Source organism: Abrus precatorius, unplaced genomic scaffold (assembly GCF_003935025.1).
Source record: "Abrus precatorius isolate BTA unplaced genomic scaffold, Abrus_2018 Scaffold3, whole genome shotgun sequence".
Lineage (NCBI taxonomy): Eukaryota > Viridiplantae > Streptophyta > Magnoliopsida > Fabales > Fabaceae > Abrus > Abrus precatorius.
Genome location: NW_020874373.1, coordinates 10,005,001 through 10,031,392, shown reverse-complemented (window position 1 = coordinate 10,031,392; position 26,392 = coordinate 10,005,001). Strand labels below are relative to the sequence as shown.

General features: G+C 33.2%; 3 protein-coding genes across 6 annotated transcripts; 1 reads left to right on the top strand and 2 right to left on the bottom strand.

Annotated features, from left to right (window-relative positions):
* Nucleotides 1-3,211: 3,211 nt before the first annotated feature.
* On the bottom strand, nucleotides 3,212-13,741 carry LOC113861514 (TBCC domain-containing protein 1-like). 2 transcript variants are annotated; one of them, XM_027494371.1, is made up of 9 exons: nucleotides 13,120-13,741; nucleotides 12,645-12,785; nucleotides 10,414-10,797; nucleotides 8,713-8,817; nucleotides 7,247-7,387; nucleotides 5,151-5,354; nucleotides 4,834-4,926; nucleotides 4,612-4,723; nucleotides 3,212-3,785 (listed from the first exon to the last, which is right to left on the bottom strand). In XM_027494371.1, the coding sequence occupies exons 1-9, from the start codon at nucleotides 13,594-13,596 to the stop codon at nucleotides 3,742-3,744; spliced, it is 1,701 nt and encodes a 566-aa protein (XP_027350172.1). In that variant the 5' UTR covers nucleotides 13,597-13,741; the 3' UTR covers nucleotides 3,212-3,741. The 2 variants fall into 2 exon arrangements, with proteins under 2 accessions (XP_027350172.1, XP_027350171.1); XM_027494370.1 differs by having other exon boundaries at nucleotides 3,420-3,785; nucleotides 12,630-12,785; nucleotides 13,120-13,609.
* Nucleotides 13,742-15,382: 1,641 nt separating this feature from the next.
* Nucleotides 15,383-19,121, bottom strand: LOC113862145 (probable pectinesterase 8). Its single transcript, XM_027495277.1, has 5 exons — nucleotides 18,721-19,121; nucleotides 18,204-18,375; nucleotides 17,898-18,104; nucleotides 17,215-17,474; nucleotides 15,383-15,542 (listed from the first exon to the last, which is right to left on the bottom strand). Exons 1-5 carry the CDS (start codon nucleotides 19,119-19,121, stop codon nucleotides 15,383-15,385), a joined length of 1,200 nt encoding a protein of 399 aa, XP_027351078.1.
* Nucleotides 19,122-21,768: 2,647 nt separating this feature from the next.
* Nucleotides 21,769-25,724, top strand: LOC113862842 (FT-interacting protein 7-like). Of its 3 annotated transcripts, none has more exons than XM_027496088.1 (2): nucleotides 21,769-22,169; nucleotides 22,949-25,724. In XM_027496088.1, the coding sequence occupies exon 2, from the start codon at nucleotides 23,081-23,083 to the stop codon at nucleotides 25,406-25,408; it is 2,328 nt and encodes a 775-aa protein (XP_027351889.1). In that variant the 5' UTR covers nucleotides 21,769-22,169; nucleotides 22,949-23,080; the 3' UTR covers nucleotides 25,409-25,724. The 3 variants fall into 3 exon arrangements, with proteins under 3 accessions (XP_027351889.1, XP_027351891.1, XP_027351890.1); XM_027496090.1 differs by lacking the exon at nucleotides 21,769-22,169 and adding an exon at nucleotides 22,492-22,653 and having other exon boundaries at nucleotides 23,038-25,724; XM_027496089.1 differs by lacking the exon at nucleotides 21,769-22,169 and adding an exon at nucleotides 22,492-22,828.
* Nucleotides 25,725-26,392: the final 668 nt, after the last annotated feature.

The window sequence follows — 26,392 nt, the reverse complement described above, 5'->3', positions numbered from 1 at the left end:
TGACATTAACAACAAAGTACAGTACAACACCATGATAAGCATTAACAACAAGGTACATCAATACACCATGATAAGCATTACCAACAAAGTACATGAAAACACCATTAGTACATTAACAACAACAATCTGTCTTGAAAAACAACATCTTATATCATCTACTGCTGATTACGATCATTATGCTGAGGACAATGACGTTGGTTATAACCATGTTGTCGACACAATCTACATCTTTGTCGTGGTTGTGACTCGGTCCAATCCATTTCATTCCTAATTCGGGTAGCCTTTGGTCTTCCTTTACCTCGTGCTCTTTCCATATCTGGTACTAACTTCCACTCATTATTATGTAAAATATTACTTTCATTTCCAAGAGGCCACCACTGAGATGAATATGCGTTCATAACATACTGTATAGTATAAACAGGATCCACATATTGCCAAAAATCTATGCTCATATGAGCACAAACAGCTATGAGATGTGAGCATGGATATCGGAATGCCTTAAATTTTTCGCATTGACAATAACGTGTAGACAATATGACTGTCCACTTATGACCACCCCTTTGTGTCACTGGATTAAATGCCTTCTCAACCTCAAACTTTGTTCTTTGTATGTCATACCGCCGAACTTGATGTGAAGATGCTTCTTGTTGATTTTTTTCCATAGCTTCCATTGATTTTTGACAGTATCTTCCTCCATTGTTAACCTCATGCATTGCGGTTTCACCACGCTTCACAAAATATTCTACTAATCGTGCATACGTAGCTTTGACCAAGGCAGTAATAGGAAGGTTTCTTGCCCCTTTCAAAATTTTATTTACGGACTCAGACAAATTTGTTGTCATGTGGCCATAACGACGTCCTTCATCATCATAAGCCAAGCTCCACTTTTCCTTGGATATATTATCTATCCAACTCTGAATTTTAGGTGATTGTGATCGAAACGTATTAAGCTTAGATTCAAAATATGTTTTGATGGTGTATATCCTGCATTTAACAGAAAAAATTTGAATGCATAGGTTAAATATATTCTTGATATATTAAAGGTTAAATGAATCAAATACGAAGAACACGTACCTAATTGAATTAGTTTTTTCTTCAACATGGTATTTTTGAATCGTCGATTGAAATTGCTTGCATGTGACGAATGCAATAAACATGATAAGCATTTGGAGGTTGCCAACCTAGATGTGGGTTAGAGACTGCACCTTTTATACTTTGATGTCGATCTAAGATCAAACATAGCCCTGCCTTATTTGTCACATGTATACGAATCATGGCTAAAAACCATTCCCATGCAGCTAAGGTTTCTCCTTCGACAATGGCAAACGCAATGGGAAGCACACAGTTGTTTCCATCTTGAGTCGTAGCAATTAGCAAAGTTTGTCGGTACTTACCGTACAAAAATGTTCCATCTACCTGTATTATAGGCTTACAAAAGTTGAAAGCTTCATGACATTGCTTCAACGACTAATACAACTGATGAAAAACTCGATATCTATTATCCACGGTGTGACCTTCAACATAATCAGTTGTTTCAATTTTGTATACAGATCTAGGAGCATGTAATTGCATGTACTCTAGCCACCTTGGCAATGCAGCATAAGATTCGTCTCAATCACCAAATACAGTAACAATTGCTTTTTGTTTTGCTTTCCATGCCTTCTTATATGAAATTGAATATCCAAATTGACCACTAATTCTCTCTTGAATTAACGAAATAGGTACTGATGGTTCTTCTTTTACCATACCTGCATGTCATATATTAAGAGCTCATTATTAAATTTGTTGGGATGTAATACGATGAAAAATAGTAAATTTTTCCTAATTCAAATTTCTCTAATTTAATATTAAATTTAACATACCAAGAATGCATGAGCAAATAAATTTGGAATCCAACTTTTGGTGGTCTTGAGAGATTGAACCATTTACGCATGTATGGGCACCACCCCACTTTATAATTTTCCACTTGTCTGCATTTTTTGGCAACGAAGCTCGAACTCTCCAGGGACATCCACTATTGTGATTGACACACTTCACAACATATGTTGTTGCCTTTGACTCCACCACAAAAAAAGTTTGATGCTTCCTCATGACATAATGTTTTATAGCCATTCTTACATCTTCTTTAGTATCAAATAGTCATCCAACATATAATGCATCTCCTTCCTTCCATGATTGCGCTTCATTCATTCCAAAAAAATCTAATTCTTCATGAGGGTGTTCCCAATTAATATGTTATCTGCCTTATTTCCAAACATAACAACAAAAATTAAATTACAACATTAATATTTAAAAGCCATTAAAAATATAAATTAAATATTATTATTCAAATTAAAATTTCTACATAACTATTAAAAATAAATTATATATTTATAATACTTGAAATCTAACCTGATTGCTCAATAGTTATTATTTCTTGTCCAGCTTCACACTGTTAATTTTGCCCAGCTGCTCACTGTTATTCCTGCCTAGCTCCACACTTTCTTCTCGCTACTTGCATTTTCTTTCGAGTTTTATCTTACTATATATACACATTCTAACTTGGACAAAGACGAAATTTTTACCCAAGTAGCATTAAAATCGCCTCTGTTGTGGACGACATTAAAATCGTCCAATATATAACGACACAAGCTTTGTCGGCTCAAACAGGGATGACACTGTCATTGGTCGCCACGTCAGACGTGTGTCATCCTTCTTTTGAACGACTTCACCTGTGTCGTCTAATAAGTGGACACTTTTTACTTTGAGTGTCACCCTTACGCTGGACGACTTCACTGTCACCTGCCACTCCAACCCCAGACAGGGAATTTCTTTGAATGCAGGCTTATTTTGGCAATTTCTTTTCAAATTAACCGTACAAGGGCAAAAAAAGCCTGACAACCCAACAGTAATTGCCAGAAAGTTTAAATAGAACTAATATGGGGACAGGACAGTATCAACAGTTTCCACGGGCAGAAAATGACTACATATCATCTTCAGAAACACAGATTAGATATTTGCATTAGACCAAAGTTTAGTCATTTATTGTCCTTCATTTATCTCCAACTCATCTTCATTCATTACTAGTAAATCAGACACATTTATGCTACACAGTGAATTCACAAAGTGTGAGGACCCAACAATAATTCTCGGGAAGTTTAAATAAATGAAAAATTGGAAGTTTTAAGACATGCAGTGGTAAAATTTTATCAAAAAACGTCATCTTACAGGACAAAAAACTTTGAAAGAAACAGTTGTATACAAAAAAAAGTATACAATAAATGATGCAAAACTACTTTCATGACACTCAAGATCTCTTTCAGGTTTGTATGTAACATCTCCCAAAACATCATATCGTATTAATTAGAAGAATGGATCTCATATGCCAAGTTTTGCATTGAAAGCATCATATATAATGTATCGCAGTCAACATCATAAACCAAATTTAAATAAATGGAAATCTCAAAGTTAGAAGACATGCAATGGTGAAATTTTATCAGAAAGGCCATTAATTTAGGCTAACAAAATATTACAGTAATTATTTTCACAAAAAAAAATATTACAATCAGATCATCAACTGTATTTTTGATTCGATTCTGTGCACCGGTGATGGCACGGCATAAATAGATGGGCACTCTAAATCCCGTCATCTGCTCTCAGCTACCTATTTGGCCAATAGAATTGGCAAGAGGGAGATCAAAAAGGAAACCAGAAACCTCGGTCCTGTATCATTAACTGTGTCGTTGCATTGTCTGACAAAGATCAATCGCCTTGTAGACAATAGAGCTGACGAATGTTTCCGGAAGCTGCCACAACAAATAACAAATCATTAGCATCGTTGCTTAACTTCTTGAAACAATCGAGCAGCCAGCTCTACACCAAACTCCTCCTTTTACAATACACAGCTCAAATTGCCTTCCGATAGAGACTAATTTAGGTTTGTCTTAAGCATTAACATTTATCTCTTCCCTCAAACTATCTCCCATCAGCAGCTAGCATTGAGAAAATATTCTGTATAAAATATCTGAAACCTTTTATCATATGTTATAAACATGAATGAATGTAAACTTAAAACTAGGGGAATGTAGATGGTGATTCTCGCTCAATCTTGACAACTGGTTGTGGGTGTCTCTTCATACAGGAAAATTAAAATCCATCAAAAGCCAGATTTTACTTAATAGATAATAAAACATTGACAATGAAGATTGCTCAATGATATGGCCATTTAAATATAAGATAATATACAAATTGGAAAACATAGTGTGTCACTTGATTATGACTTAAAAAAAAAGCTCATGACTTGTGAATCCCATGAGACAATTTCCCATCCAAAACACAGGAAGACAAACCAAAAGGCTAGTACCATATTCCATTGGTGTGTGGGTGTGTGGTCGGGGGTGGAAAATTCTTATGGTACCATGCTCACTGGGCAGTAACAATTGACTGTTGTGGAACCAAACCCAATATGGAATTCAACGGTCAGTATTGTCGGAGGTTTCACAATAAAAGGTACATAGATCTCCACAAAACAATTACACAGAAATAACAAGCTTGGTACAAAATAAGTCCAAGTTTCAACTTCAAGCTCAAAAAAAGAATTGCTTAAAGGGAAGACAGAATAATGACAGTTACCATATAACCAGTCTTTGAAATACACATGGAGTGCAGATGACAATTCTCGCTTACGACTTTCATCTAAAGGTGCTTCTCGTAGGAGTTGCCTTATCTCCCCTAAATTTTTTTGCTGTAGAGACAAAAAGACATAATTGACTTAAAATACAGCTTTTTAAGGTTTTATTACCAAAATATTTTGAAAATCCAATCATTATATTAATTAATTAATACTTTGCATACATTTTTTTGCTGAGATGCCACATAAGCATCTGGTAGTGTGAATGGGTTGTCTTTCGTTGACCCAGTAGACTCTCCTCCAAGCCAATTTGGTATCTGCATGACCACAATACGGGCAGAAAGAAAGAAAAATTTTTTAACTAAATGAAGAAGAAAGAAATATACACCTTGAACATTCTACATATCCAAAAATTTACAAAGCAAAACACACCAAGACACCAGCTAATAATGAACAACTCAAAATCCACTAAATGTGACTATATTTAAAATATAAATCTGCAATTTCCCATATATGTCGAGTTAAAGAACAACATTCATACCACAAAATTAGTGAATTGATCAGGGTCCACTCGAGTAGCAGACTCAGCTTGAACATCAGACACACCCGCTGGATGAGATAATGAATCATGGGGATCAACCATGCTCAATGCTAGAGGTTCATCCCACCGGTTAACTGTGGGTACAATTCCAACCTCATTCATATGCTCCTCCAATTGAGTGTAAAAAGTATTATATGGAGCCACCTGTTAATATTAAGAAGGAGAATGATTTCAAACCATGAATCCAACTGAGAAGAGTGAGGATTTTAAACAAAAATATACATTCCGTTTAAGAAGATAGAATCACTGGAAGAAGCATAAATGTGATCGAGAAAAATAGACCTTTGTAATATGCCACAGACCATATTTTTTCCTTATAAACCAAATACCACATTGTAGTGATCTAAATGACTAATAAAGTTATCCGATACTAGATTATGAAGACAAACTCAAATGCTCTTTTTTGCAAAGCACCAAATATTCTAATCCTAAAAGACTTTTAAGGGTTTATCCATTTCAAAGCAAAAAGCTTAATTAACGGAGTTAACCTTTTTTGTCCTTTCCTCTATTTTTACTAACCACACCTTATCAATAACATACATGTCATAGACTGTGTGTACCCTGAATTTTAAAATTTAATAATCAAAACACCATAACAATATATACCAATAAGTAATATAGATATAGTTGGATCAACACGGAAGCTCAGGCACATGCCAATATACCTACAAAATATGTCCATAAACAAGCTCAAAGTACACCTCCTTACAATCCATATATTTTTATCCATTCATGTGTCACAGTCATGTGATTTAATAGTACTAGTAATTTCAAGCAGTTATCTAATATTTGCAGGGATTTTATTAACTCTTTTTGGCATCTTAAAGAAAAAACTTTAGTAATAAATAAGGGCAAATGACTTCCCAATGTTTAAGATATCAGACCGTTAAAATCCCACCAACACTAACTCTGGAAACTATATAAGCAGTAATACAAAAACATTCAAAATGCTGTAAGTTATAATTTCTTGATAACCAAGAAGTGGTAGTATTAACCTATGATACATGGACTCCAACACAAAAAATGTGCAAAATATAGGATACCAGGACACCACACATATACATACACATGTGCTAAGGTAATGATAATTTTTTCTACAGTACAAATTAGAGAATTTCAAACGTTAAATTATGTGATATAATATCGATGATCATGGATGTTAAATGGTAGATAAATTGAACATTTCAAAATATATAATCTTATAGTTGACATTTACAAATATCTTGAAAAGTTTATTACACATTTACATAAAGTTTATTGATGAAGTATCGAATGATTTTTTAATTATATAGAATTTGGTAGACTATATATATGTATATATATAGACAGACTCAAATGAAATTAAATGAGCAACATAAGTACATAACATTTGATCTATATTAATAAACAAGATTTGCATATTCACTTTCTTCCTGTGATATTGAGTCACATAGATTAAACATTTTGTCTCTTTACCAAAAAAAACTAGATCATGAATTAAAACTTGCAAGAAAGATATGTTCACGTTCTCAAAATAACTTGCTAGTTTTCCAATTTCTTCTATTATAATGGCTTTACAGAATAATATTGAGGCATTATTTTTCATATTTTACACCAAATTAAATGCTAACTTTTCTAAATGTAAAATAATAATAATAATAATAATAATACTAGTGTCCTTAAAGTGTCTATCCAAATGGAAGTGCCAACTAAAACGTCCAAGTTGATTACAAGTGTCAGTTCATGTGTCTGAAAATAAAAAAATAAACTGAACACCAAGTGAGGAGTGTCTAACACATGTTGCATAGGTATCATGCCCACGAGTGTTTGTCCTTCATACATGTTTTGAGGTGTTAGATTTATGTTGTGCCAAGTCATATCAGATAAGCCCATAGGATATATCACAAATTAATCTGTTTGTATTTTCTGTAGAAACATCTCATATGAAGCCTATACGTAATTCCCAAATTTCATAGTTACATTCTCATGTAACAGACAACCTGGAAAGGCAGAGGACCAACTTCATAAATCATGCAACAGTGAATGAAGAAGCTCACCTGCAGTTTATGGTTATCACCAATAATAAGAGGTTGCTGGTTCACTCCCAAAAAGAAAACACATTCACGACAGTTAGCAATACAAATACGTTTTGTTGCTACAATTACATGAACCCGTTCACAGTGTTCCACTCTCACAGCCTGTCAAAGAAAAAGTATGCAGACATCAACTTCCTTCTGTCAAAATTAAGCACCAGCTATTCTAACACTAATGGTAACCAAAAGATCAGTAAAATGCCTCCCAGTTACCAAGTCTTACCCAACGTAGACAGCTTGCATATGCATATGATAAGCAACAATTTTTAGTATGATGAGTAAATAATTTGATTATATCTTTTTAAAAAAAAGTTCTTTGAAATGCAGGAAAGTGAATTTAAAAGGATGAACCATCCAAGAGTTAAAAAAGATATAAAAATAAAAAATAAACCAGAAACTAAAAACACATTGTTAAAAGGTGTTCAATGGATGACAATCAGTATAGGTAAAAATCATCAAAATGGAATGGTTTTAATGCAACAGACTAGTAACAAATTACTGTTACAGTACATGCATAAGTGCAGGGATGAATCCGTAATCATTATTTCTTGCACTTCTCATACACCTTGAAGGTCTGTTCACAAAGCATATATTCACATAAGCAATACCAACTGAAAAAATATTCCTTTTATTGTGACAAACCAACAGTTGCACAAGAAACTAATGCATTCATACATGTTTAGGACTTCAGGCAGCAACTATCATCCCCCACCAGGAAGAGAGTTGGAAGTCACTACTTTCGCACATTCAATATTTGGCATCTTGACATCTCTTCATTTCCCCCTTTTTTTCTCATTCTTAACCATTAATTTCACTCCTTCGAATAATTTCACAGAACAGAGTTTGTCACTTCATATAGGACTCACAAACATGAGTCCATGACAAGGCTAAGATTCTTCCTTTGAGAAAAATAGTAGGATCCATAAATGTATGAAAAAGATTATTTAAATGAGGAACCTTATATATTCTTCAAGTCCCAGCGTATATTTCCTCATATCATGAGCATCTTCTTGTTAACCAATCAGCAGTGCATGAATAAATGGAAAGAAAAATAATAATTTCCCAAATTGTGCAATACAATGGTAGCTACAGTCACCTTAACCTAGGCATATGGTGGTTACAATGTTGAGTATTCCTCAGGAATTGATGATATTTCAGGTTACATTAGTAAGGCAATATCTAATAGAAAGAGTTAGTTTCATCCTCCTTATCTATTAGAACTTTAATTCCTAAGGAAATCTCATTCATTTGAAGCCCATGGGACAGCTAAGATATCAGTATCATATTGTATGTCACCTTAACATTTAAAATGAAATAATTGTTTTCCACTTCTGATAGGAAAACAAACTCCATATTTGATTCTGATATATGATATGAATGGACTCATTATGCTCCTTTTCAAAGCAGGACATAAAGCTACTAGTTATTACCTTCCCAACTGCTCCTAGAACTATTGTTGCATCTGAACATCCATACACAGTGGCAAATCTCAAAGGTGCTAAGATGTAGATGGCAGACTCATGGCAATTTAGAACCTGCAATGATCAAACACATTTTAAAATCTATAAAATGCTGATTGAGAGCAGAAAAAATAATATTTAGTGCTTCAGCACTCAAACAAAACTTTAAATATTAGCTAGCATGACATCTCTTTTTAGGGAACTAATGGTTCAAAAAGCTTAAGCCATTAGTAGGAATGCTCAAAACCTAACTCGTCGTGAAAAACCAAACTCACCTAACACAAACTTATCTGTTGACATTAATTATTTTATCTCAATCTTTTTCAAGTATGCCTATGCATTGGCTATATAGGCATTCACCCTAATTTAAGCTCTGAAGGCCTTTCTCGAATAACATCCAGTAGAACAGATGATTGATAACAAAAAAATTCTCACTTTAAAGCTTTCAAGTTATATGACCTAATATCTGTTATAGATAATTAAGTTTAAAAGGATGTTGAAAAATTCATTTGATTCAAATTGTAACAATAAAACACCTTTTCATACACTATACAAGGTACAAGTCTTAATGCATACTAACAACTAGATCTGTGCAAGACAAGGCAGCAATGATGACCAACACTGCTTGATAATACATCAGGTATCCTGAAGAATGTTCAAATCATGAACCTAACGCTTTGCTTGGTTTGAGAGAGAAATTTGAGAGAGAATCAAAAGAAAGTGGTCAGAAAATAAGAGATTTTTAAGTTGTTTGGTATAAGAAAAATGTAAAAGGAAGTGAAGGGAAAGAAAAGTGATATTTTCACATGAAGACATTAATGCGCCTCATTAGAAAATTATAAACTAAAAATGAAAAATATAATTTTTAGATACAAGGATAAAAAGGAAAAAATATTGCTCTTCTCTCTTATTTTCCTGGATATAGTGGAAAGAAAAGATTTAATGTGGGTCCCACATTTTGTTTCTTCTCATATATTTCTTGATCATTCCAACAATGGAAAATACATTAAAAAAATGTGTTCTCTTTCGTGCCAATTCCTATCATAACAAACAAGTGTAAATCTGCATGTACAAGCACAAAACTTGTTCAGACATTTAGCAGACAAAAATCAAGCAGTTCCAAAGTTCAAACTTTTAGGCCAAAAATTGCTGGTGAATAATACCCTAAAGCAAACATTAGGCATTTTATTATGTCAAGTTGGAATATTAAGAGTAAAATAGCTACTCATTTAGACAAAGATGCCTATCAGGAATATGTTGGAAATAACAACTCTTAATGTACATAGGAAATAGTAGATTCATGTACAAAGGGACATGAACTCTTTAGCCAAGGAATTAGTCCCCACTCAATCATTTAAGAATCTATAACTATATATAAGGATTTTCTGCATAATATCCAACAAAATAAGAAAGCCTTTTCATTCAGATTTCCCCTCTAAAATACACTCTTCCCCATCAAATAACTGTCTTAAAAGTTAAATCACCCCTATAAATCCAACATATTACCACATTTATTAGCGGCCTTGTAAGAAAAAATAGTATTAAGGGTTAGAAGGCTACTTAGGATCAATAGCTTCAACAAAATACAAAAAGTTAAAATATAAAATGCAAACAGTGCTATACTTGAAAAAATGGACAAATATCAGGAAAGAAGATATGTAAGAAACAAACCTTAACAGAGGAACCTTTAATGTCAGGTGCATGCTTTACATAAGACGATTTAGAGATCCCTTCAACGAAACTTGCACCTCTACTACTAGCTGAGACCTTATTGACTGAGACAGTGCATGCATCAGTCATAGTAACATCCTGATCAGAGGCACTAGCTGGGCCATTTTCCTTTGAAGAAGTCCGTTCAGAAATATATTCCAAAGCAGCAGCTATATTCTGCAGAAGCCAATCATGAATTTGTGTAGCAGGAACTGGAACAGCAGGCATGTCAGGGTCTGAGTTTGCAAAAAAGGGAGAAGATTGACTCAAAGAATTTCCTTCAGATCCCTTATCACCAAACTGAATTAGAAAACCAAGATGCTCAAATCTATCCATGGTTAAAACCTATCAAATAAAAAATAGTATTAGGACTACATACGAAAAGGAAAACATAAAATTTGATTCAATAAAAAATAAATTGCTGCAATGAAACGTTTAATCAAAGACAATAAAAATTTTAAAAACTCCTTATACTTTCCTTCTTGTAAGAAACTACACGATCTTAGGCTACAAAGTCAATTTCACTTTGGAGGGAAAAAAATAAATAAATTGGAATCTACTACTACCTAAAACAATATATTATGCCCTAATGAAAATGTGGTACTATGTTTAACTATGTCGTACGCGATGCCTCAGTGAATAAGAGAAAGTAAATTTAACTGTAACTGTGGAATATCCTTCCATTACCATGATTATTAAATACTAATTACTAATGAGTAATGATAGCCAAGTATATGTATTGCTAAATGAATGAGAATGATGAATCAACTAATTAGAGTACAGAAGTGAGGGGAATAGGCAGCTGGCATTAGCATCAAGAGAAGTTGGCATCAACAACAAAGAATAGATGGCTAACATCCTAATCAAATTAAAATCAAAGTTGTCCCTCCCAATTCCAAACAAGGATGAAGAATTGGTCAACGATCACCTTGCCTGTTTTCATCCACCGCCTTAAGAAAAATCTTGCTTGTCCATATGATCAGTCCAGTCACATTACCTCTCTCTAGTGCATGACTTGTACATAAATTAACAGACTTGATTTTATTCATTATTAGCACAAATTGTCAGTCACCACATCCATAATCAAATGGACCATAGCTCACTGAGAAGATCACAACCTCAGCCTTATTCTTAAAGACAAACAGGTCAACGCTAAATTGTTTTTGAGTCTTAAAAATAACTATGAATTGCACACAAGATTTCCATCCAAACATAGCAGCACTTGCATGAGATTCTTATCATACATGAACACCCTCCCCCCGAATGTCTCAATCAAATCAATTCAAAATGAGACATACTATAGAATTATGTTTTCTGCTCTCCGCAAGGATATTGCAATGCTAACTATATGTCACAAAATCAGAATAAAAAGTTGCAATCATTCTGGAAAGAGACACTGAAGGGTACTTATCTTCTCCTAAATCTTAACAGCTGTCAGCTGATACATTCAATGTAGAAAAATGCTAGCAAAACGCTATCTAAGACACTCTTTCAAACAAACTCTTCCTTATTAGTAAAAATTTATTAGAAATCATAAAAATCATACGGGTCTCACACCTCATTTAATGATTCTCTCTCATACTTTTACATTTTTCAATAAATCTCGGCCAATAAATGATTGTGCTAGAGGGAGTGTGTTTCTAGCTCTTTGCAGGAGATAAAAAATTTGCTTACTAGTACATTGACAGGAGTAATATGACCAAGCAATAAATAGCATCATTTTGCAAGATCAATCTTTAGTCTTTACAGTTTGCAGAGGATGTCACCAAAACAGCATACGAATTACAAGAATGGATCCTAAACATTAAAAGTCTAAGCTCATGAAGACTCCAATCTACAGCAACTGCCACGTAACCGTTTCTGTTTTACACTTTTACCTATTTCAGTCGTAACAAATTTGGTTGGAACCTGATAGTTTTGATAATAATATAAAAGGCTGAGTAGTGGTATCGAGTTCTGACTAAGCATGTATATAAATGCTATCGTACCTTCATTATATATATGAAGGAAAATATGAGATTTTCTAGCTCTTCGTTCTTTGTTTTTCACATCATTCTTTTAGAAAAAGAATATATAATGCAGCTGTACGGCAATAGCCAAGTCACCAAGTATTTTACTGAGAATACAAGAAATAATATATTGCAGTCAAAATCAGAAACAACCCATAGGTAGCAAACAATAAATAAACAAACCAGAGATTCTTCCCCTTCCCCCTCTGCAGGCTCAGCTAGAAGGGACAGGATGTTAGCCAAGTGCTTTTGCAGATATGATAACTGATGTACCTCTTCATCAGCCTGCGATGGCATGAACCGCCTAGTGTTGCTGCGCACAAGCTGCATTACATTCAACACCAGAATCAACACCATTTAGTATCTAATCAATAGTATTACTGGAAAGTGGAAACAAAATTGTCAGCAGCTTAACACGGAAATCATATAGAATCATATCGAACACCTAAACCTAATCAGAAAGAAAAAGGAACAAAAGCTAGCTAAAAAAGCTAATCTGAGGGTTTGAATTTGAAAGTAACCACAAGAAATTAATCCAATATTACAGGAACTATGCAATGCATAAGTCCAGAACAACATATCTGAGCCTAACGGCGCGAATAACACATCGACTTGCGTGACAGAGAATGGAAGGAACCAAAGAAAATGGAGAGTTCACCTGAAGCGGCGACAGAGCGGATAAGTAGCCATCGAAGGCTGAAGTTGAAGGCCAGACATCGGCGACGGCGACGGAGTCCTTGTGCGTCCGCGGCAGGAGCCTCTTGTAGGATTGAATATAGAGGAACAAAACCAGATCATGGACATCGGCGCCGACGGCGTCGATTTCGTCGAGCTTGGCAGAGACGAGAGGTTCAGAATCGGAGTGCAGAACCGAGGCAAGGGTAGTGAGGACGAGTCTGGCGTGCTCAATGGAGATCTGCAACGACTCGGAGATGGCCTCGGAGTTGACTCGGTGGTTGGAGGATAATTCTAGTAGTTTCTGCTTCAACGGAATTAGGGTTTGCGTGGGGCCGGAGAAGATGAGGCGTGGGATTGGCAAGAGGCCGTGCTCGAAGGGCTCGCGTCTTGGGTGAATCACGGTGCTTGGGTCCCTCCCCAATGAAGAAGACGTGCATGGTTCCGTTGGTTCCGCCATGGCCAGAGAATCATACGAGACAGATCTTTGAATCAGGAAACAAGTTGAGGGGGAAGAGAGAGATGCGGGTGTGTTCGGGTGGGGGTAGCGTTTTCTTATTGGTTGCGATGAATAGTGACCATATAGTTAAGGCTTTTGACTCCCTAGATTGGATTTAAATGCATTTGTACTTTAAGGCACTACTTCTCTTGCCCTGCTGTGGCACCGAATCGTTACTGCTTGAGATGGATCATTTGGTCCAATCCAATATGGAATGGATGGGAAGTCCATTTTGTAGGCCTTTCAGAAAACAAAAAAAAAATAGTTGAACGAGTTATCTCTACAAAATTAAAAATTAAATTTTTTTTTTAAATTGGGTTTAATTGATTTTAAAATCGAATTAAAAATTAACTCTTATATTTTTTATTATTATTACTTTTATACCTTTCGAGACGATTGGTTAAAATTACTAGTCATAATTTTTTTCAAATTTATCAAATAAAAGTATATAAAATTTAACTGTTTTCATCCATTAAAAATTTATCTTAACATTAACATAATAATTACTTTTATTATCATCGTGATCGTCTAAATAAATGGAATTATTTATAAATTATTCAACATTATCTCATTAAATATTCAATAAACTTGTTTATTTAATTAAATTAAATTAGATTAGATTTAATATTTAAATAAGTTAAAATTTAAATTTTATAAACTTGACATGAATAGCTCTTGAGTAATTCTAACTATATCTCACACTCAAAAAACCACACTATGCATACTTAATTATTGCAGCTCTATTTGAAGATTCTATTGTAGTAATGTATTTCAAATTACTTAGATAATTGTATTTTATTTATTAAAATTATTAAAATTTATATATATGTTTTATCATATCATCATAGTGTCTGTATTATTTATTTATTTTAAATTTTTAAAAAAAATATTTTAAGTAAGTGCGCATATATATTATTTTTTAATTTTTTGTAGTAAAAAATTTTATTTTTAACATTAAGCTATTTTCTAAAATTAACATATCTAAATCTCTAATAATAACATGATTAATTAAGATATTGTCGCTTTTTTATTACGTCGTATAGGCCCTTTCACGACCGATAAATAAACTGCTCCATGGTCTACTATAGACAAATAAAGCACAGTCAGTATTTAAATAGGTTAAATCAAAGTTATAAACTGTAAATTATAGATTTCTTAATAATATTATTTTATTCGCACAAAAAAAGTTATATACTGCAAGCTGGATCATGAATATTTCAATGTCCGCATGCAGATCATGAATAATAATAATAATAATAAACGCAATATACATATTTAAATCTTATTAGTTTATTAAAACAAACTTTTAAAATGTGCAGATACTTTACACTTAAATTTTTATTAAAGTCATATATATTATGAATATCGGTCAAAATCGCGAGATCGTTAATTTTTGGCACAATAATAGCAACTTTTGTACACGTGACTTGTATTTTGATGAGGATGACAATTACGATGAAAGATATATAATAAATGTGTATTTGATTTAATTTATTTTTTAAAACTTTGAAATAATTTATAAAAAATAATTAATTACTTGTTATAGCCTGAGTCATTCTTAAACAAGCACAAAGTATAGTTAGTAAATAATAACTTGGGATAATTTGTAACTTTGAAATATACACAATTAGATGAGTTTTATATATGATCTATTTTCTTTCCTGTTTGTTTAATTTGTATATTTATTTCACATTTGCATGAATGAAAAAAGGAATTAACAATGGGCAGGGAAATAATGGAGTCGGTGTTAGCTTAGTTTGGAAGTTTCCAACCATTGGTCGCCATCGATAAAAGTTATGTTGAGGAATGCCAAAGCTTGTGTATCATTTAATCTTTGTACATAAGATGCCCTCATGCTTGTATCAGCCCCAGGCCCCGAGCATTTGTATTCTCCATAGAAAACAGTCCTGCATGCATTGTATATTATTACTCTTCTTGTTTAATCATATAACTCAAAATAACATTTGTAGTATTACTTTTTTTTATATAATTTCGAAATTATACTTTTATTTCTTAAGAGATGAATGGATATATATGCATTGTACTTAATCTAATATGATATAAATAATTCTTTACTGGTAAAATTAACAATTATGAATGAGTGATCTAAGCTTCATTACGAATTTTAGAGTCACAGAAAGCAATTTTGAGGGGGGTGGGAAAAGATAAATTTTATTATTTATTATTAAATTATTATAGAACTTGAGAAGATGAAAGATAAAATTTAAAACGTTATTACATTATCGACTTTATAATTTTATTTTATCTGCTTTTATTTCATCTTTATAGGCTACAGAGTTTGAGGTTGAAAACTAGTCAATGATAATGCAGATTAGATTCAATATTTTTAATTAAGAGAAAAATATCTCTAATAAAATTAATTAAATTGCAACAAATATTGTTTCATATAAGAGAAAAACGTAATTTTTATTTTTATTTTTGTTAAAAGGATAGCATATATTAAGCTTCATGGTATAATTAGTAAACTATTTTTTCTTAAAAATTAAATAATTTAGATTCTTCTAACAGAAAAGAGTGAATAATCAATATTTTTAAATTAATAATTTTCTAATGATAAAGACTTTGGCATCTAAAAGATGTTCAAATAATAGAAAATCAATAATTTTAACACATGTGTACTACTCATAAGTCATAATTCATAATCCATTTAAAGGTATGCATAAACAATTTAATTAAGTATTTATTTAAGAAGTATTATTACATAAGAGATTATAATATGGATCTGATCATAAAAATTATTAAAATAAAAATTTAAAATTATTTTGATAAATTATATCGTGAAAGTCATTAAAATGAGTTTAAAATGTTATAAATTATTTTTTTATTCATTCTTTAAAAAGTAACCTAAATTAACAGAGACACGGCAAAACCTATAAAATCTTACCCATGCGAATTATTAGTATCAAAACAGATTTCAGTGTTTCGATTTTATTTTGAACTTTTTTTCATCAAAGATTAATTTTTGTATGCTGTTTTTTTTTTTTTAAGGTAGTGTTTAAAGTTGGTACATCACAAACACTTCTAATAAAAAACTAACAAAGGTGAGAAATCGGCTTGAGATGTGCCGAACCTCCCATCTGTATGTTTTTGTGTTCGACAATTCTACCACAGATAATATTAGCGGATAGATGCATGATCACGTTACCTCTGGTTCCTTAAAAAAAACAAGTGATAAGAAGTTGATTTTGAGGAAAAATTTCTTTTCAATGTGATATTAAAAATATATGAGAAGTTTGTTTTACCATAATCAAACTTCTCACCTACATAGAGATAGGGTGAATTTATTTTAAGTGACTGTTGACATGTTTTAAATAAAAAGGCAAAACAACTCACGCAAATCTTCTATTTTCTCAGCTATGTTACTTGAAAAAAAAAAAATAAGTTGAGTTTGTTTGTTTGATTAATGTGAAAATTTTACACAGCATATTTCAGCAATCGAGAAAGAAAATAAAGCATTTATATTTTAAAAGAAGTTGATGCCTACAAAAAAGCGTGAGGATAAGGCACAAGTTTGAATCTACATAAGTTGGATTTTGAATGGAGAGATTGTACACTTACTGATCTCTTGAAGGGTCGTTGAAATCATTCCAACCTTCAGGGGCAATGATATCTGACATAATTGTGAAGGCAAAAACAACACGGGAATAAGGTCTCCATGCTCGACCCAACCATATTCTCCCGTTTCCTCCTATTGTACTGTTCACAAATGTGAATCCTGTGTTTTCATCCGTTGAAGCTCTACCATGAGCTGTAACAGCGCCATTTATGCTCTTTTGTCCCGCTGGTACGGGATTCGCTATGGAAACTAGTTGACAATTCTGTACATACCAAGCGTACCGTGATTCCCATTTTAGCTATAATTTTATGAGTATGCTTAAAACATTGGTAAAACAGCAATATCACTTTTACATCTCTTACAATTCATTGACAAATCTTAGTTTTAATTTTATTCTTAACTTTATAATGTTGATTTTTATTGCTTTAGTTATTAAGATAAATCTTTAATTTTAATTAAAAATACTTATCATACTGTATATATATTTTTCAATAATTAGCTCCCTTTTGACATATACCATGTTGTTTGTATCTTGTATTAACATAATACAAAAATAAAAAAGAAATAAACTTCAACATTTCAACTTGAGAAAAGTAATTAAAATTTCTTCTTTCTCTTATGCATGTGACATGTATACGTAGGTAATAAGAACATTAGTTGAGATATTCCAAGATGGATAGGGTACCTCATAGAGTGACCTTGCATTGCCGAATATGAAGTCAATGGAGCCTTGGATATAGCAGTCTTTGAAGTAATGGCGACCCTTATCATCATGAAGGGTGTCTTGGGCTCCAAAGAATCCACAACCCCTAAATTCGCTTTGATCTCCCGAAATTCTAATGGCTACTGCTTGTGCACCAACAGCCCCAGGACTTGGAATTGGTGCTAAATTCTATTCCAAGTACAAAGTTGTTAGCGTTATTGTGTCAATGTCATATAACCTTTTATTTCAATTTTCTTTCATCTAGACATACAAATAAAGTTTATTCACCATGAAGCTTATATTCTTAGCAATGAAGTTGGAGGCGAAAACTTGTACAGAGCCACTAGAAAATGTGCCATTTGCGGACAATGCAGTATCATTCCATGCAATTGCAGTTGAAGTATAACCTTGTCCTTGAAATGTAATGTTGGGTTTGGTTTTGGGAACCATAACTTTCTCACTGTCCAAAATAAATGGCATGATATGATTGATAGCCAAATATTATTATCTTGGTTCTATTATTTGAACTGCTAAAGTTTGGCACTGCATGGGATGTCATTTACAATTATCTTTATCTTTCACATGCTTTTATCTTTTTTTTATTACATGCATCTCAAAAATACATCTTATGACACACAAGAACACCTAAAGATGTCTCAATATGACCAAAAATCATTGTTTTTAATTTTTAACTAGAAAAGCTATTTTTTCAAGAAAAAAATTTGTTTTCAAACATGTCTCAAGTCCAAAAAACAAAATGGAGAAAGCTTAAAAGGAGTCATGATAAATGATGAAGACCACTTACTAGTAGATGCCACTATTTATCCATATTATGGTTCTTTTTAAGCTAAAATCAGGAATTGCATTCACAGCTGCTTGTACTGTGGTGAAATTACAGCACCCTTTTCGATCAACACAAAGATAAAAAGTGGTATTGGTATCAGGAGGTGGAATGCCTGGTGGGAAATCATCACAAATAGAATCAGCATTCCCACTATCAGGGTGTTTCTTGTGTGGTCGATGATGATGGATGCTGTGGAGGTTGCAAGTTAAAGGTGCTAAGTTCAAAGATGATGGTGACAAGGTTGTGAGAGTTAAATAAGTGAAGTTGTTGAGAAAATGTGGAATTGGGTTTATGAGATACAATGATGCAAAAATTGCAGCAAGGGGAACCAAAAGAGATAGCAAGTTGCTTTGGAGACTCATTTGCTGATTTTAGATTTAGGCTTAGCATAGAAAGTGAATAATGGGGATGAGGCTAAAAAATGGGAAATTAGTATGTGTATATATAAACATGTCAAAGATGCACTTGAAGGGAAAGGTATAATGGCATGTCTTGCAAAATACCCTGTCCTTATTCATTCTTGGGGAAATTTCCAACCTTCACCAAACTTTCAAGTTGGCTAGCGAATTGATAGTGCTTTTTCAAGCAAACGTGCATCATTCTTCGACCATCATTGAAGGCAGAGATAAACGAGCTTCTCTTAATTGTATAATGATGTTGAAGTCAATGTTTTTACTAATTTGATAATGAATAACATAAAATAACATAAAAAAAAAACAAAGAAAGAAGAATTATGCTGTTTGTAAACGAAGTTTCATCAGCATGAGAGGGACTTGTTTGCACCGACAATGGCAATCATGGTGGGTAGATAGTTAGGTCTTCTAAAAATATTGACAGAAATTTTATTATTGGCTTTGTATAGAAGAGCTTTGTTTAAAGAAATTGTAATCAAAATAGATTAATCTCCAATGATCCACTAGGGATATCCTTCATGTATCCTAAAAAAAGGGACTTGTTTATTTTACATTCCAAAACAGTTTTTTTTTTTACATTACACACCTTTTAATATAAAATTTAAGTCTGAGATTACTTTCAGTACACTTTTCAATTAGGTTTTTATTTTGAACTTTAATAAAATTGATTTTGATAAAATTAACTTTTAAAAAAATAATTTTAGCATAATATAACATTAACACAATTGGACTTCACTATTCACTGTGTGTTGTGGTTAAAATGATAAAAGCTATCTCACTTTTGTATACTATTTTCTCTATTTGTGAAACGGAATTAATAGAATTGACAATTAGATATGGATTTAGCATTACGATTCTCGGTGGATGCTAACAAATTTTTCTTCCCTTCCTCTACAATCGATTTTGAACATAGAACAAACAGAGCTTAAGGTGACTCTGCTGTCAATGAGAGATAATTCAGTTTTAAGAACACTACCTCCTGTTTACACAACTGTTTAAAGAATTTTACTTATTTTAAAATTAAATAACAATAAAAAGTTTCCTTTGCTGAAAATTTTCTCCGATCTAGTGTTTTCACCATGAAATGAAATTTAAAAAGTGTTTCAACATTTAATCAATTATTGACTTTAAATTTATTAATATTAAATGTATATTTTACGAAAGTTACACAACTGTTTAAAATAAGTGATATAATTCATCGTCGGTTGAAAAATTAGAAAAGAAGTATATAATATAATACTAATTAAGCAATATTTTATTTTAAAACGCTCGCTAAATCTTTATAAAAAAATGATCTTTCACTATTAATTTTAACATAGATAAAATTGAAGTGTATCACTAATAAAATATACAAAATTAAGTTAAATAAATATTTGAATTTTAAGTTTAAATTTGCAAGAATTTGGGCTCTCCTTATGCTATTACTATGCACATAAACAAAAGTTAAAAATTATTCATAAAATAAAAAAAATATAAAATATTCAAACATTATCTTTTGGGACATTTAAAGATAAATTTTTAATTAATTAAAATTATTAAATGGATGTTGTATTAATATATTTTTCAATTTTAAAAAAGTAAAAATAATTATAACAAGTTATTAAAAATATTTAAAATAAATTTTTTTAAAAATATATTAATAAAATAAAAAAAATTCATAGAAGGTGCCATGTTTGATTTATATAGCCAATATAGAAATGCATTGCCCTACCAATTATGCCAGCATCATCAATATGAACAATGGTCCCAAAAAAAAGTGACCCTGAAATTCCAATTTTCTCCTTATCCAACCCACCCTGCACTTTGAGAATTCAACGATCCAGATGGACTTGACTCAGCCGAGTCAGGGTTTTGAAAATTTTCCATTTCTTTTTCAAAATTAAAGAAAAAAGTAAACTTATTATGAAAGAGAAACAATACCAACCCACTAAGAAATAATAGTGTGTTTAATTCATTCAGAAGCGGATTTATTTTAACATTACAAATTACAGTTTTTTTAAACGTGATTTAACGTAGTTTTATTAATTTTTAAAACATGTATTATATTTAGTTACTTTTGTTAGCATTCTTGTGTTTACGAGAGATAAACATAAATATTGAAAATTAGGAACTTTTTTTTTCTTTTTGATTTATTATTAATAAAAATAATTTTAAATTATATACCATTTTTGGACATATATATATATATATATATCTAAGTTAATCTAAATCATATTTTTTATTAAAATATATTTTTTATATTAAAAAGTATAAAAAGTAAATTTTCAATTATTTCAAACTCTTAATTTAAAAATTAATTCTTATATATTGTAGGAGATTATACATCTATAATAAAATTTTATCTTATTAAATAAAGCCAATTACACGAACTATTTAATATTACTGAATTTAGTTAAAAATTAAAAAATTTTAAAATAATGTTATCATACAATATATTTTAAATAATTTTTAAAAAATATTTTAAATTTTTTACCGCGCTAAAATTAAAATATATAATATAAATTAAGTTTTAACACATATTAATTATGTTTAACAACTCAAAATGAATTTTATTTTGATTTAACTTCAAATGAAAGCACCGATGGTGTGTTTATCCAATCCAGCAGGCGCAGGACAAGCAATCAGAAAACACAGGCTTGAGTGTGGCACACGTGTGAGTGCCGACCGAAGTGTTTCACACGCGTGAGGCGGGTCCACCACCATTCCTCCACCAGCCAACACTGTGCAAAAAAAGCAAAGGAGGGAGCTTCTCTGTATATTTTGCATAGATTCATAAGATCCTATCATACTAGCCCCACACCAACACTAACACCAAAGAAAAGCAAAGCAGAGACAGCACCCATACCCTTCCTTCTATACCCTCTCCCCCTTTTCATGTGTTAGTTTACTCTTACCCCTTACCTCTTCCATCTTAACCTCTCTCACAAACCCCATCTCCATTGCTTCAGAAAAACAGAAAAATTCCCATTTCAGGAAAAAAACAAAAAATCCTCCAAGGTAATTTCTCAGCATTTTAGTTCTTCAACAGAAAAACCCCTCCTTTTTTTTTCTCTTTCTTCTTCTCCTTCATGATTTGGGTTGTACTGTGAACTCTAAAAATAAGGTTCTTTTGCTGATTTACTACACCCGTTGATACAAAATTATATATATATATATATATATATATATATATATATATATATATGTATATATATATATATAATTAAAATAATTCTGGGGAAATCAGACGAATAAAAACTTGCTTATTGTGACCAGGGTGTGTTTTTTTTTCTTAAAACAATCTGTGGGTGGGTTGGGTAATGGGTTGTATAAAAGGTGCTAAGCAAGGGAAGTACAAGTAAACTGAGGGTGATGTTAGTGTCCGGAAAATAAGTGAGCACTACTAGTTAAAAGGTCGTGGAATGCTGAAAGTGTGAAACTTGGAAGTCGTACGCTTTCATTTCATGCTGCATTCTGTCTCAACCACCCTTAAACATTCTAGGTTCAGATTGTTTTTCTTCTGTACCTTTTTTTTAATGTAGTTATACTTTCTTTTTTTGTCTTGTGATTTTGTGCTTTTACAGAACGCAATCGGATCTAAGCTTTCAAGCTTCCAACTGTGTGTTATCATAGATCTATGCTTGCATCCCTGTTTATTTATGCATTAATTATCACTTGTGAGTTTCCTTATCTTCTGTGGTCGTGTGTTTTTGAAGTTTTAAAGTTGTCCAAACATTTAGTTAACTCGATTTGCTATCCTGTAACGGCTATTTGACTGTGTTTTCCTGTTTTTTAAGGCTCCCTGGAACCACTGTGTTTAATTCTTTTACAGCACAACTGTTCTTCAGAGTGAAGCGTTGAATAGTTGAAATAGTTGGTTCACCAGCTACCATTATTTGGAGGATCTTTTGATTCTTTGAAGCCAGAAGATGCAGAGGCCTCCACCAGATGATTTCCTGCTGAAGGAGACCAATCCCCACCTTGGAGGGGGAAAGGTCTCTGGTGATAAGCTTACTAGCACTTATGATCTTGTTGAGCAAATGCAGTACCTTTATGTTAGGGTTGTGAAGGCTAAGGACTTACCTGGAAAGGATGTCACTGGAAGTTGTGACCCGTATTGTGAAGTCAAGCTGGGAAACTACAAAGGAACCACTAGGCATTTTGAGAAAAAGACTAATCCCGAATGGAACCAGGTTTTTGCTTTCTCAAAAGACCGGATTCAGGCTTCCACCCTAGAGGTTACTGTGAAGGATAAGGATGTTGTGAAGGATGACTTCATTGGTCGTGTCTGGTTTGACCTCAATGAGATTCCTAAGCGGGTTCCCCCGGATAGTCCTCTGGCACCGCAGTGGTATAGACTGGAGGACAGAAAGGGTGATAAGGCCAAGGGGGAGCTAATGCTGGCTGTTTGGATGGGAACACAAGCTGATGAAGCATTTCCTGAAGCATGGCACTCGGATGCTGCAACTGTTAGTGGGACTGATGCTCTTGCAAACTTCCGATCAAAGGTGTATCTCTCTCCTAAGCTTTGGTATTTGAGGGTTAATGTGATAGAGGCACAAGACTTGCAGCCAACTGACAAGGCTAGATACCCTGAAGTTTTTGTGAAGGCTACCCTGGGAAATCAAACCTTGAGGACTAGAATCTCGCAAAGCAGGAGTATCAATCCAATGTGGAATGAGGATTTGATGTTTGTGGCGGCTGAACCATTTGAGGAGCCCCTTATTTTGAGTGTGGAAGACAGAATTGGCCCTAACAAAGAGGAACTATTGGGGAGGTGTGCAATTCCTTTACAGATGGTGGACAGGAGACTAGATCACAAACCTGTGAATTCCAAGTGGTATAATCTTGAAAAACATGTAGTTATTGTAGAAGGGGAAAAGAAGAAGGAAATCAAGTTTGCAAGCAGGATGCATATGAGGATCTGTCTAGAAGGTGGTTATCACGTTTTGGATGAATCGACCCATTACAGCAGTGATCTCCGTCCCACAGCAAAGCAGCTGTGGAAGTCCAGTATTGGAGTTCTTGAATTGGGGATATTGAATGCTCAGGGTTTGATGCCAATGAAAACAAAAGATGGTAAAGGGACAACGGATGCTTATTGTGTAGCAAAATACGGGCAAAAATGGGTGCGGACAAGAACAATCATTGATAGCTTTGCACCCAGGTGGAATGAACAATATACTTGGGAGGTTTTTGATCCTTGCACTGTCATTACGATTGGTGTATTTGATAACTGTCACTTGCATGGTGGTGATAAGGCTGGAGGGGCAAAAGATTCCAAAATTGGGAAGGTACGAATTCGTCTTTCCACTCTTGAGACCGATCGAGTCTATACACATTCCTATCCACTTCTAGTTCTTCATCCAAATGGGGTGAAGAAAATGGGTGAAATTCACTTGGCTGTAAGGTTTACATGTTCTTCCTTGCTCAATATGATGCACATGTATTCACTACCCTTGTTGCCGAAGATGCATTATATTCACCCATTAACTGTCATTCAGCTTGACAGCTTGAGGCATCAAGCAACTCAGATTGTTTCCATGAGACTGAGTCGTGCCGAGCCACCATTGAGAAAGGAGATAGTGGAATACATGCTGGATGTGGGTTCCCACATGTGGAGTATGAGAAGAAGCAAGGCCAACTTTTTCAGGATCATGGGAGTTTTGGGTGGATTAATTGCTGTAGGAAAATGGTTTGACCAGATTTGCAATTGGAAAAATCCCATCACAACAGTTCTGATCCACATCCTGTTCATAATATTGGTCATGTACCCTGAGCTCATCTTACCCACAATATTCCTGTACCTCTTCTTGATTGGAGTTTGGTACTATAGATGGAGGCCAAGGCACCCTCCTCACATGGACACGCGACTCTCTCACGCGGATTCTGCACATCCTGATGAACTAGATGAAGAGTTTGACACATTTCCAACCACCAGACCGTCGGACATGGTGAGGATGAGATACGATCGACTTAGAAGTATTGCCGGGAGGATACAAACGGTGGTTGGTGATTTGGCGACTCAAGGGGAAAGACTGCAGTCTTTGCTGAGCTGGAGAGATCCCAGAGCAACAGCCCTCTTTGTGATTTTCTGTCTGGTTGCTGCCATTGTGCTCTATGTCACTCCATTCCAAGTGGTGGCTCTTTTGAGTGGAATCTATATACTGAGACACCCCAGGTTCCGCCACAAGCTTCCTTCAGTGCCACTCAATTTCTTCAGGAGGCTACCTGCAAGAACTGATTGCATGCTTTGAGCCAAATGGACCTTGCTTTTTACTTTCATTTCAGCATCAGATTTTGTGGATTTGTATTTCATCATGTCATAGAATTTTCTGTTTTGAACTTCATGCTAGTCCCTTGTTAAATTTGTAATTTTGTAGGCTGAGTTTAAATTAACTATGTTAGTTAGATGTAGTAAATTTTCTCAATGCAAGTTTGAAATTATCACCTCAAATGGTGATTGAGGTGTGGTGATTTCTGTTTTTAATGTTTCTTTTTCTCCTCCCCTAAGGTTTTTAAAAAGTTGCTGATTGATGAACAAACCTTTTATGTTTTGGTGCATGAACCGAACTACTAGTAGTTACATTTGTTTATTGATAGATATACCTTGCTTGTTCTGCGGTTTTCTCTGCGTTTTTTATTGGCTATAATTTGGTCATGAGAATAATGTTGCAATTCTGTAATGAAGTTAAATAGACAGAAGAATACATGTGGATGAGGGTATCGTTTTCTCTGGACCGCGCGTGACATTAAAATAAAGAAACTGCATCTGCATTGTCCATTTTGTTATGTTGCCTAATTAATTATATGCTGTATTTAATTTGCATTGACAATAATTCGAGCTCTGGAACAGACAGAAATGCTTCCGCTATAATTGGGTTTTGTCTTTCTCCTTTCTGCAAAATGTTTGCATTCATTGCATTAACAGTATCACAATTTAGAGTTCAGAATTACTGAGTATCTGTTTTTAAATTTATTTTACATAAATATTTAAACATTATTAACAGGATCAAGCTTTATATGTACTGCTTTATTCATTTATTCCAATATTTTGATAAATAAGAGATATATGAATTTTCAATTTAATGTAAACTTTTTTTTTGTTCAAGTTATTTATCTTGTATGAAGAATATAAGTTTAGTCTTTATACTTGATATTATTTTTATTTCATTTTTTCATAAAAGAAATATATTTTATTCTTGTATGAATTTTTTTTACAAATTAACCCTCTCAGTTTG

Excerpts from the sequence above, each read along its gene's own strand:
- LOC113862145 (XM_027495277.1), bottom strand. The coding sequence starts at position 19,121 with ATGAGTCTCCAAAGCAACTTGCTATCTCTTTTGGTTCCCCTTGCTGCA. Across the intron at positions 18,376-18,720 it reads ATAAATAGTGGCATCTACTA|TGAGAAAGTTATGGTTCCCA; the intron begins GTAAGTGGTCTT and ends TATTTTGGACAG. Across the intron at positions 17,475-17,897 it reads ATGCAAGGTCACTCTATGAG|AATTGTCAACTAGTTTCCAT; the intron begins GTACCCTATCCA and ends TGGTATGTACAG.
- LOC113861514 (XM_027494370.1), bottom strand. The coding sequence starts at position 13,596 with ATGGCGGAACCAACGGAACCATGCACGTCTTCTTCATTGGGGAGGGAC. Across the intron at positions 5,355-7,246 it reads GTGATAACCATAAACTGCAG|GTGGCTCCATATAATACTTT; the intron begins GTGAGCTTCTTC and ends TAATATTAACAG. Across the intron at positions 4,927-5,150 it reads ATCAATTCACTAATTTTGTG|ATACCAAATTGGCTTGGAGG; the intron begins GTATGAATGTTG and ends GTGGTCATGCAG.
- LOC113862842 (XM_027496088.1), top strand. The coding sequence starts at position 23,081 with ATGCAGAGGCCTCCACCAGATGATTTCCTGCTGAAGGAGACCAATCCC.